Raw genomic sequence first — 12,318 nt, 5'->3', positions numbered from 1 at the left:
CTTCTACTCCACTTCTACTCAACTATTCAAATTTTGGTTTGAACTCTGAGTTCCCTGTGTCTGATTTTCAAACCCCCACTTGTAAAAAAGTGTCAGTCTTAAAAATTCCACAGCAGAATATTGTATTACTTTAGTTAATATTTATGCTATAAATGGTTATTAATTACTAATGAAGTTGAAGAGCAATAAAAAGTTACTACTTCATTGATGCAAAGTTAGTGGAATATTTGGCTCTGTGTCATCAGGGCTTTTAGAAATGGAACTGTAATTTTCCCTGGTGGTAGGCAAGCTCACATTCCTTGAAAAGAATCCACTAAAGGCTTGTGAAGTGCTTAGATTCCCACAGAGATGATATACCCTTATCCAGCTAGTACTGCCTAGAGTCACAGCTCTAGGCAGTATTAGCTGGAGTCATTCTGAGCTGTTGCTTTTTTCCATTCTTCAGGATGCAATGCTTAATAACACAGGTTGCTGTATTAGTTTGTGGTGATATATAATTCTTGATTATATTAATCTGCAAAGCTCTTGACACTTTTTCCTGTGGTGTCCTTGTGCCTTAGCTTGGCTGATAGGATTTGGAAAGGTGGGTGGCTGGGCAGGGCAAAGAACCAGTTGGAGAGTTGGCCTGGGAGGGTTGTGGTTAATGGGTCATCCTGTACCTGGTGGCCTGTAGGTGACACATGGAGTCTGCAGGATTCTGGGCTGGCCCTGCCCTGCTCATCATCTCTAGTGATGGCCTGAGGTAGGTGACACAAGGCCACTCTCAGGTTTGCAGTGACTGCAGACTGGGGGCCCAGTGGCTGTGCTGGGGATATGGGCTTGCAGGAACCTCATTAATTAAGCTGAGGCAAATTCCAAGTCCTGCACCTATGGAAAAGAAGAGTCTCCAGCAGGAACACAGTCTGGGAACAGAGGGGCTGCAGGAAACAAGCTCTATAGGAGTGGCCCCCGAGGTGCTGTCAGGGGCCAGGAGAGGCTGTGCCATCTCCATCACAGGAGTTTTTCAAATCTGCATTAGCAAAAAGCCTGAGGAACCTCGTCTGGCCTCATGGCTAGGCAGAGGTTGGACTTAGACACTTTCTTGGGTCCTTTTCAACCTGAAATACCTCATCCTGTAATTCTGTGACTAGTTATCAGATTTTAATTTGAATTTTGCCTTTATAACATGCATGTCTAAAATGCTACATGCTCAGTCTGTTCTGTCACAAATTCAACTAATGCTTATTCTGTGTGCGTTTAATATGCCATTTAAAAAAATAAAATCTGGGCCTTTACCAAGCTCACATTTAAAAAATAATTGTTATATAACCAGTGTGATTTGCATCTCTGTGCTTATTACTGGTGACTTCTGTGTAAGCTTGTCATGTGATTAATGTGCCTTTTTGTTTCAACAGAAGGAGAATATATCAAGATGTTCATGCGAGGCCGACCAATCACAATGTTCATTCCTTCTGATGTAGAAAACTATGATGATATTAGGACAGAGCTGCCTCCTGAAAAGTTAAAACTGGAGTGGGTGTATCCTTAATATCAATAGCTACTCACTGTTCCCTTTTTGTCTTGTCTTGCATTTTTCTCTTTTAGAATTCAGTCTTGTTTCTTCTCTGTTAAGAAGTTAAAACTAAAAGGTGAGGGAAATTGTTCAAATTACTATAACAATGGAAATGGTTTGTAACTCCTCTATAGTACAACTTTAAATAGCAGGCTACATAGGTATGGAAATACTGTACTTTCTCTTTGTTTTGCTGTTGACACTAATTCTAATTTATTAACTTCATATTTAGTGCAAAATAAAGCATCTTTGAAAAGTTACAAAATATGAAAAATGTCCTTCTCTACCTCCCACTATATCAATGTAGGTTTCACTTCAGGAATAGTTAGTTTTCAGCTATGGAAGATGTTGAGTTTGTGTCCTTTTGTATGAAAGGAGGATAGAAAAAGCAGCCACCCTTTGCACTGCTTCTGTATTTCAGCTCCAAAGTAAAGCAGTTAATTTCTTGGAACCTAGTTTGTATGAAATGCACTAAATTTGTCATTTGAAGAACTGAGTAGGTGTGGCTGATGAAAATTCTCCAAGTTTACTAGATCAGACATTAAGTTCATTTTGAGAGATGTGCTTTTGCACATGTTTATGTCTTCCTGTCACTCCCCCATCTCTGCAGATTTTTCCAGTAAGCTGTGATTGTGTAAGTTTCTTAGTACTTCAGTAAAATAACATGTCTAGGCAGCACTTGAGTTGTTGTAATAATCTGAAGTTTGATGCTCTGAGGTTGCTGAAAGCAGGAAGATTTTTTAGCAATGTTGATGATACACTGTCACATGTCAGGACGAAAGTTTAGGATTAAAGTCTGACTGGAAGGAAAACAGAGCTTTTATTCATGCTTTGTAAAACTGTGGTACCCAATTTTCCAACCATCACAGCTCTTGGTTGCTAGTGCTGGTACTCATGCCTGTGGAGTGAATTGGGTCAGTCAGTGATCTGGCTGAAATGTAATCTCTTTTTGTGAAGTTAATTTTCAAGCAGGACCAATACATTAGTTTGATTTGCCTCACAAACATGCAAGGACTCAACTGGCATACTGGAGGAAGATCAGCTTGACTTTTCCAGCATCAGTGAGCAGTTTGGACTGATGAAAACTGATCATGAAATCACACCCTCAGTTAAGTAGGTGCAAATCCCAGTGTGGACACATTTAATGTCCAAGAACCTTAAGTTCAGGTTTAACCAGCTGGCTACTGAGTTCTAATGAAAGTGAAATAAATCTAGTCAAAAGAGACTGTCCATATGTTTTGGAATCTGTTAAGAGAAATGTCATCCCAAATCAGACCAGTATTATTTATGAGTGCAGGGTATTTTTTAGATGGAAAGATGAAGAAAATGAGGAAAAGGCAGTAAAATTTATGAGGACTAAATAATGGTCTCTATGAATTTGAAAAAAAAGTGCTCTTCAGTTTGGAAAATGCAACAACAGCAGACCTTCTGCTTTATGCTTAGGTTTAGCAAGGGGAACAAATCTGCAAGGCAGCTGTATCTTGCAAATATGATGGCAAACTGAACCCTGTACACTTTCTTAAAAAGGCATGGGGACAATGATTTACTAATATATTTTACTAATAGAATATTTTACTAATGTCAGTATTTTACTAATATCACCTGAAAGTTCAACTAAGTGTTGAATAGTTCCATTCATAGGTTTTGTTTTGAATTCTTTTAATTCTCCTGCCTTCTAGATGATTTTTATTGGGTTTTCCTTTTTTATTACTCTTTTGGAAAATGCTGGTCAGCTATGACCAACTGCAAGGACACAACAGGTGGATTATTGGGGTGGATTTTTGTTGGTTTATTGGTGGGGGGGGGAACGGGGACTCCTTTTTGGATGTTTCCTTTAGGTTTATTCAACTCCTGATATCCTGTACTGTAGATTCAACTAGGGAAACTTAGCTTTTGTCTGCCTTGCAGATTATTGTCATTTGAAGAAATGCCTAATCTGCTTGGCGAGGTAAAGCAGCTCATGGGGAAGTCTGAGCTTTTGACTGTGTCTGGTTCCTGAGTGATGTCATTTAAGTTGAATAATTTAGTTTGAGTATCTGTACTTTGTAGTGCAGTCTTTGATACTGCACTTCAAAACTGTTTAAAGCATATCTGACATTCCTAGTAATAGCAAAATTGGCTTATTTAGTAGCTTCAGAGGTCACAGTTGGTGCAGCTTTTGACAGTGACTTGGTAGATTCTTTCTCCCAGTGTATAGGAGCTCAATTTCAGGAGGGTATTTCAGACTCCGTTTTATGAGATTATTTTTAGCAGTACTGCTCTTCTTTCTAAGAATAATTGAAGACAGTGGTAAATATACTGCTGAAATCTGGTGTATGGTAGATCACTTTTCATGAGGGCAGTAGCTATCTTTAGCCAGATAAAACAAACAAACAACCCCCAAAACTTTAAAGTTTTTAAACATATCAAATGTTGTGACAAAACAGTCCTTGTAATTGGTGAGAAATAATCACAATATCAAGGCAACTATCTCTCAATTTCCCTGATTTAATCATCAGTTTCACTGAAATATTAATGTTGAAATTCAGTGGAAATCAGGCATCAAAGTTGTGTCACCCATTTTTCTGAAGAGATAGTAAATTATTGCATGAATTTTATTGCATTAATTGTGTTGCACTGTATGTGCTGCTTTGTTCTGCTTGTGTGGAGCAGGAAAAAAATGCTGTGGAGCAATAACCCCTCTTTTTTTCAGTCAAGATGGTCTGGGATGGAGAGTGAAGAAAGCAAAAAAAATAGTCCCACAAAACAGGTGGTTCCTTTATGTATTTGTTAAAAAATGTGCTTCTAGAAAATGCAGCCACTCTTTGCTACTGTATTTTGTAGGAGAGGTAAAAGAAAGGAAGGTACTGAGAAAATGTTTTTTGTTTTTTTTTTTCTCACAGCTTCATGAATGTCAGAGCTCAGTAGTGGGTGCCCAAGTATTTTGCTCCAGCTTGGCTAAGCATGGAAGACTTATACTTTGGAAAGACATGTTTAAGTTACTAATACTTTTCTAGGATGAATGTTCAAAGATGTCAATCTTACTAAATCCTTATCAATACATTCGCTATTGTGTACAGCAGATGGGCAAAATGGGCCTCTCTCCTCTGAGAAGTTATTGAAAATAGTGTTCCTAATGTTTCAGGATAGAAAAAATATTTTCATTGGTTTGTAGCCCATTGCTTTTGAAAGTTCAGTTGTTTGGTTTGTTATTTTTATAAAAGGCCATTCTGGGGTTTCTTTTAGTTCCATCAGCGTTTAAAAGAAGAAGGAGGAAAATCAAGTGGGGAAGTAAATAGTAATGGAGGAGAATCAGAGGCATCTTTTTTTCCTGTCCTCAGCATTGTGTTGTATCAGCATTGCTCTGGATATGGTTTGCTTAGCAAGCCAGTGAATAATCTCTGCTTCAGAGGATCCGTTGTGTTCTTCCCTGCTAAACGGAAGGCAGCAAGATATGAATCTGTTTTGTTTTCCACACTCAAAAGGGGTTTAATTGACAGCTGAATGCAGTGTCCCTCTTTGAACTATTGTTTAGCTACAGCATGTGTTTAGTTTTGCAAATGTTCCTCTGGTCTGGTGGCACTGCAGAAGAGGAAGGGTAGTGGGGTAGCGTAGTGGGGCATTTTTGGGCGTGCAGTGCTGTTTTTAATAGAAAGGTGGCCTTTTTTCATGGAGAATCGAGATTTGGAAATAGCAGTTTAGATATTTCCAAACCTGAACTACTGCACCTGCCTTCATTTATGAGAAAGGCTATCTTCATCCATCCAGCTTTCTCCACATGGGCCGGGCCTTTCACTTCCTTTTATTTACCTTATTAACCAGGACCTGAAGCTGGAATCCGTTAGCTAAAGTTGCTTAATGTGTTTCCCATCTTGTTCTTGCTGTTGCAGGTGTATTGGTTGGCAGTGAAGTGGAAAGCTCTCTGAAGTGCACGACATAACAGGAAAATAATATTTTTGGGGCTACATAGTTAGATGTTAAAGTCTGAGTTATGATGTTAATTGTTCCTGGTGACCCAGGGAACTGAAATATAGGCAGGCAGCCACAATTATAGTCTAGAGGAGGAGAACTGCACCTGTTCCAAAGAAATAACGAGTTGTAATTATGTTTGATCAGTGCCAACCAAGGCTCGTTCACAGTATGTAAAACTTCTGAATGTCATTAGGAGCTGTGCATGTTCCTATAGAAAACGTGCCTTTTATATATTTTGGGTAGATTTGGATAGAATGTTTTTCAATGTGTAAATTCCTTTTAAGTTTGGTTTGTTTAAAAAATACTCTCAAAACAGTCTAAAGAAATCTTTTCTGAACTTGGCAGCTGCTGTGCAGAAGCTTGCTTTTTTTCTGTAGGGCATTAGGAATTGTTTTAAAAGGCCAAATGAAAGCAGCACTCTGCTGCCCAGCCTGCTGATACAGAGCTCTGCTGCTGTGAAAAAATGTTAAATTAGAATATCAAGTCCTGCTGTTACCTAATGAAATTTCACATTAAAATTTTTACAATACTGCTTTTACTTTACTTCTACCATATTTTATTTCTTAACATCAATTATCATAATTTCTTGAGGAATTTGGGTTCATGAAGTGCAGTTGTATAGGGTTTGGTTTTTTTTTTTCTTTTTAAACTGTATTAGTGAAATCATGCTGTCGTTCCAGAGGGAAAAACTTAAAAGAGCATTTGCTGATGTGAGAGCTCCCTTAAAATCCTTTAAAGGGAGAAAAAAAAAAAAAGTTGGTTGGGTTTTTTCTGGTATTCAGTGATTATGAAATTCTTAACTAAAAAAAAATACAGATATGGGTATCGTGGAAGAGACTGTCGAGCCAATGTTTACCTCCTTCCTACCGGAGAAATTGTCTATTTCATAGCCTCAGTGGTGGTACTATTTAACTATGAGGAGAGAACCCAGCGGCACTACTTGGGTCACACAGACTGTGTTAAATGGTTAGTATACAACATTTGCATGTAAGTGCGTGGGCAATAATGCAGAAATATTTCTTTTCCTCTCTTGCTGTATGTACAATCTAATTAATGTCACCGTAGTTGTAGTTATTTCCTGTTTAATCAGTCCCAGTAGATTTCACTGTAGTAAACACAGCACAAACAAATGGTGTTAGAGCAGTCTGCGCTAGCTTAGGATGTCTGGTTTAAATGTAAAACAGGGGGATATGTATATGATGTAAGAGTGCGAGGGTGAAGAAAGGATTTCTAAGTAGTTGTCCCAGAAATTAAAAACTGTTGTTAGCCTGCTCTAAATCACTTGCTTAAAGGCAGTATGACAAAAGTGCAATCTTAAAGGAGAACTAGAAAACCGTGTCAAAAAATGAGCAGTCATACTAATTTTGTAAAAGGTGCACAATCCAAGTATAAAGAGAGTCAGGAAAATCAGAAAGATGTTTGGAAAAAAAAACAACAAAACAAAAACAACAAAAAAAAAACAGAGAAGGAAAATTGAAGCCACTGTCATACAGGTAGATACAGATTCTGCTAGGTCAGTCTGAAAAGTAGTGCACAAAATATAATGGTGCACATAAACTCTCTACTGTGCAGTACTTGACTGGAGAAAATTTGACATCTAAAGTTCCTTTTCTCTTGTCTGTGTAACTGCTTCCTGTGGGAGGAATGCTGCTAGTTTGTGTTCTTCATTTTCATTCAGAAAATTGAACTGAATTGTAAATATTTTGGTGCCTGTCATTACGATCTCTTCAGGTTTGCCCTGGCCCCCTTTATTCTTTCAATGGCTTTCTTCACCATTGAAGTTTTACAGAGAAAGCAATTAATATAGATCAAAAAATCCCAAGGACTGAGAGGATGTATTCTCTAAAATCTGTTTTTTTACATGAGTTTCAAAGCAAAATGTGATAAGCAAGGGCACATTTTTACTTCTGCTAGTAGTGCACCACACTGTGTTAGTATCGTTACATCAGTAACTCATTTCAAGTGGCAGAAATCCCTGACTCCTGGGTGCACAGGCAAGCCCTCAGCCACCTTTTCTGCCTTTTTTCTCCCAGGTTCATGGCATCTCTAGGTTTAGGCATAAAATACACCATAGTGTTTATAAATATGGCACACAACTATGTGTAGGAGGTTCATTATGAGACAATGTAGATTTTATTACAGCAGACTCCCAGTGTAGTGCAAACCTGAGATGTGTCAGGGCACATATGGAGATGGCTCTTCTGGCACTCCTGATTGTGTGTCAGCAAGCAGTCAGTACAGTGTGGAATGAAATATCTGATGAGAAACATTCAAGTTGTCTCCTTAGAAGTGGGATTTAGAATCATAAGTGTCTTCATGGGCTTTTGTTGAGAAACAAATTTTAAAAAATTTACAAAACACCTCTCAGTTTTGAAGACGTATGACAGCAAAAGCAAGTCATATTTCTGTCTGTCTTAGTCTTGCAGTTCATCCAGACAAAATTAGAATTGCAACAGGACAGTTAGCTGGAGTGGATAAAGATGGAAGGGTAAGTAATAGAGCTGTTGAGCAGTAGTATCTTGTTTTGAAAATCAGGAAAAAGTGGTTTGGGGCTTTTTAATCGTCACCTTCTGTCTGCAGTTTATATTAAGCACTGCTTTTACTGAGATATTTTGTGTTTCTCAGGTAACAGCCTGTATCTCTAGCAAAAGACAGTGACAATGAAGCACTCAGCCATACATTAAAAAGAGCAGAAGCTCATAAAGTCCCATATCTGCAAGGAAACATGAAGCTTGTAATTGATTTATAAGGCCACATCATTTCTTTTGTGTTACTTTCAATATGTGTTCTCCCAAGGGAGAGCAAATCCCCAGTTCTGTGGGTCAGTATAGTCTTAAGGCTTCATGGAAGAGGAAACCAACTTTGAGAATTCATGGAAAGTATGCCAAAGTTTCCTATAAACTTGCTCATTTCAGAGCAAGTATATTTAAATGCTGCTCTCCACCTCTTAGCATAATTCTGTCAGAATTTGAATAATTGCATTATTTTCATGAAGTTATAGACAGAGGGAGAAAAAAAAGACAGATAAACTATAGAAGCCTGTTAAATATAACCCTTTTTCAGATGTTCAACTTAATTTTTTATTCTTTGTATGAAATTTATGTGGGGGGTTTTGTATACATGATTTCTACTGTGCATTTTCTGAATCTTGTTAGAGCTGGTTGTTCTTCCATCAGTATGAAGATTTGTCACTTTCAATGTTGAACGCTGTCCTTAAGCCAAGTTAATTTGTGATTGTTTCTAAGCTAGTGTGAGATAGTAGTTGTATGAAATATAACCATGGGCATTTTCATTGAGTGGTTGGTGGTGGTTAAGAGGCTCAGTGCACCAGGGTTTATTTCTTTTCTCTATTTCCTAATTGATATATACAAGCCCAGATTTGATTATTATTTTCAGCTGTTGCATAATATCGCTAGTCTGGGGTCTGAAATGCAAGATGACTCTTCCATTATTTGTTCACTTCCTTGAATTGCTTAAAGTATTTTCACAACTACCAAATGCCACGTCGGTAGCCCAGACATAAGGAACAGCATGGGCTTGATGCTCCCCTTTAGACTGTGAGGCTGGTGCCCTCAAAGCAGCATCAGCAGCCCAGGTCCCCGTGCGTTTACTCTGCACTTGGTAATGCAGGCAGCAGCTGCCTCGCAGCGCGCGGTGCTTTCCCTGCCGTGACCTGTTTGTGCCCTTGCTTTCCCTCGCAGCCCCTGCAGCCCCATGTTAGAGTGTGGGACTCGGTGAGCCTGGCGACGCTGCAGGTGATCGGCCTCGGCACCTTTGAGCGCGGAGTGGGCTGCTTGGATTTTTCCAAAGCGGTAAGATTGGCGCTGTGCCACGGGGTGTTCCACAGGACGTGGCCGTCCTATGGGAATGGGAAGAAAATCTCTGAAGATTCTCCGTGCGGTTGTCCAGCTGATCTCTTTTGTTACTAAAAGAGTGTCACTAAAGTTTCTCTATACTTTATAAAAGCAGCTGACAGCTGGGAAAACAGGAAATGGCACACGTAAAATTGTGGTACCAAACAGCACAGTAAATAAACAGCAAGCAAAAAAAAACATTAACTAGAAATTGAAGGCCACGCTGGGTTTGGTGGCTTGGTTTTGTTTGTGAGGAGCTCGGTTCTTTTTATTTTGATGTTGAAAACAAATTTGTTAGTGAGGTTTGTGAAGACAAAATTCAGTGAGTTCTGATAGAAGGGTTAACTTTTTTGCTTTCATAGATGAAGCAGGTTTTTGTCCACCAACAGGAAATTGAAAAAAAAAAAAGCCCTCACATTATCCTGTACTATTTTTTCCCTAGGAATAGCTTGTTCACTTTTTGCCTCTTCTTTTACATAGAAAATAAATAGGGGTCTTTGTTACTGGACCGATAGAATTTATCAGGAAAAATTGGTAGTACATGGAGGTGCACTACCTGGCATTCAGAAAGTTCTCATTTCAAATTTGGAAATGAGTTGGGTTTTTTTTTTGGTTTTTTTTTAATATGGGTATATTTTAATCTTTAAGCTGCCACTGCATTTTTGCCAAAAGTGGTAAAGACTGAGACAAATCAGCCCTCCTGAAAACCCAGGCTGGATTCTTGCATTCCACCAAGAAGAATTAATATAAGTAAAAAACCCGAAAATGCAGAAAAACAATGTCTGCAGTATTTTGCTAATAGAGGAAGAGATTTATAGGACGGCTGAGGTGGGAAAGGGATGTCTGGAGATCCCCTCATGCACTGTCCTGCTTACAGCAGGTTCTGTAAGAGCAGGCTGCTCAGGCTGTGGTCCAGCTGGCTTCTGGGAGTCTCCAAGAATGGAAACTCAGCAGTGTCTCTGGGTGACCTGTTGAAAAGAAATTCCTGCACTCTCTTGCTGCAGTTTCACTTAGCAATTGGAAGAAAGAAAGCAATTGAAAAAAAATTTCATAGCATTAAAATGTTGCTGTGTTAGATATAGTACATTTTATGTTTCAGTAAATAATGTGGAAGGAGTACTGGCATTCCTGTCACTCCAACAAGCCAATGAAATTTACATACTTGGATAGAGATCCTTTTCAGTGCGAATAAGAGTGTATTCCATCATTTTAAAAGCAAAAACAAAATACCCAGGGAATTTTTTGGGGACTGGATTTTAGTTTTTATTGATTCTGTTTTGCAGCTGAAACTGAATTAGATTTCTTATTACAGTCTCATATGATTCCTCACTAGACTGGAACAGTTTGTGTCCAGTATCTAAAACTGCGTCTTTACAACAGAATTTATTAACCCCCTCAAGAACTGCACACAGCACCAATGCTGTCTTCAGGGTTTCTTCCCACCTAATAATTCACATGTATATTTGCATATTACTGCTCAGAATAGTGCTTGGGAATAACAGCTTTAACCACTTCTATTTTCATAATTTGTTAGAGAATGAAGTGCAAGAATCAACTTTATGATAATTAAAGTCTCCTCCAAATCTTTCTACAAATGTCCTTGAAACGGCTGGTTTGTGCAAGTGTGCATTGCTGGGAATAAGGATGGGTTTAATATTTTTTTCTCTATTCCTTAATTACATGTAGACATACATTTACCATTTTTTTTGTAAAGTTCTTCAAAATAAGTGGTTTCAATTATTTTATAGTATTAGTGCTGCTCTACCTCCTCTGTAAGCACTGTTTTGTTCAGAAAGTGTTGCCTTTGCTGCAGTTTTACCAACTACATGATGAAGCTGCTGGCACTTTATGACCCATAAGGAAGAAACTATGCTTACAGAATCTGATAATATGTATATGTGATGGTGGCATTTAGGAAAAAAACACATGTGGAGCTGTGTGTCTGTCCTCTGAGACCTGCGGAAAAAAAAAATATTTGTAAGAATAGCAAAAGAAATGTCTTTGCTGTCAGCATGAAATTGCAAACAAGAAAAAATAAATCCAAACCACAAACAAAACACCCATCATAAAAACAAACAAAACCAGAGTCAAGAATTGGTAAGATACTTTAAAAGCTTTCCTAGAATGTTATTTGAAGCATGATCATTTTTTATAAGATTATACAAAAATTTATGTCTGTCTTTAAGAAAGAAAAAAAGGAAAATTCCCTATGTATAGAGAGGTTGTAATTACTTTAAAAGTACTTGGTTAATTTATATTTCTACTTTTGTGGATTTTTTTAATACCTCTGTCCTGCCATGTTTCTAAAATGGGTATGATAGTACTTTGTCAGTACTTCTTTTTTTTACTTCTTTTTTTTTTTTCCTTTTTCCTTTAGGATTCTGGTACTCATTTGTGTGTAATTGATGACTCTAATGAGCATATGCTTACTGTGTGGGATTGGCAAAGGAAATCAAAAATAGCAGAGATAAAGGTAATTTTTGCACATGAAAATTCTGAAATACAAGTGGTTTTGTTCCCATAAATACAAGTTTGTGAGACATGCTTTTGATCTTACTTGGAAACTGCAACTGTATAATACTGCTGGCTTGTTTAAGGGTTCCACAGAAAGGTATTCTTAACTTGTTTACTGGAAGTGGTTTGAATATTGAAGGGTTTGGAATTGCATTTTACTCATCCTTAAAAGCCAATGCAAATAAAGCATTGTCTGATGGTTTCTTAATTAAAAAAAAAAATCCTGGGAACTTAAAGAAACTAAACTGATGATTCAGTCTGTAGTTGTTTAAAAAAATTAACTACTTCTAAACGTTCCATATTTCAATTTTGTCTGAATCAAATTCTGATTATTGATTCTCAGTACATGTCTCTTCTCATTTGAAGTCCTAGGTACTTTCATGGATTGCAGTCTTGTCTGCTTTTCTGTTTTTTTTTTCAAACTTTCCAAATTTGAGAGCAATGAGA

General features: G+C 37.8%; 1 protein-coding gene across 5 annotated transcripts in view; it reads left to right on the top strand.

Annotated features, from left to right (window-relative positions):
- Window positions 1–12,318, top strand: part of EML4 (EMAP like 4) — a 148,187-nt gene that overhangs the window by 110,528 nt on the left and 25,341 nt on the right. For all 5 annotated transcript variants that reach the window (XM_039697843.1, XM_039697845.1, XM_039697844.1 and 2 more), the window contains 5 exons: window positions 1,395–1,518; window positions 6,320–6,469; window positions 7,922–7,991; window positions 9,205–9,315; window positions 11,735–11,830. In XM_039697843.1, the coding sequence (XP_039553777.1) occupies window positions 1,395–1,518; window positions 6,320–6,469; window positions 7,922–7,991; window positions 9,205–9,315; window positions 11,735–11,830 (551 nt within the window). The remainder of the gene's footprint in view (window positions 1–1,394; window positions 1,519–6,319; window positions 6,470–7,921; window positions 7,992–9,204; window positions 9,316–11,734; window positions 11,831–12,318) is intronic.

This window comes from Passer montanus, unplaced genomic scaffold (assembly GCF_014805655.1).
Source record: "Passer montanus isolate IOZ18808 unplaced genomic scaffold, ASM1480565v1 scaffold12, whole genome shotgun sequence".
In the NCBI taxonomy this organism is placed as follows: Eukaryota; Metazoa; Chordata; class Aves; order Passeriformes; family Passeridae; genus Passer; species Passer montanus.
This window is presented reverse-complemented; position numbering and strand designations above follow the sequence as displayed.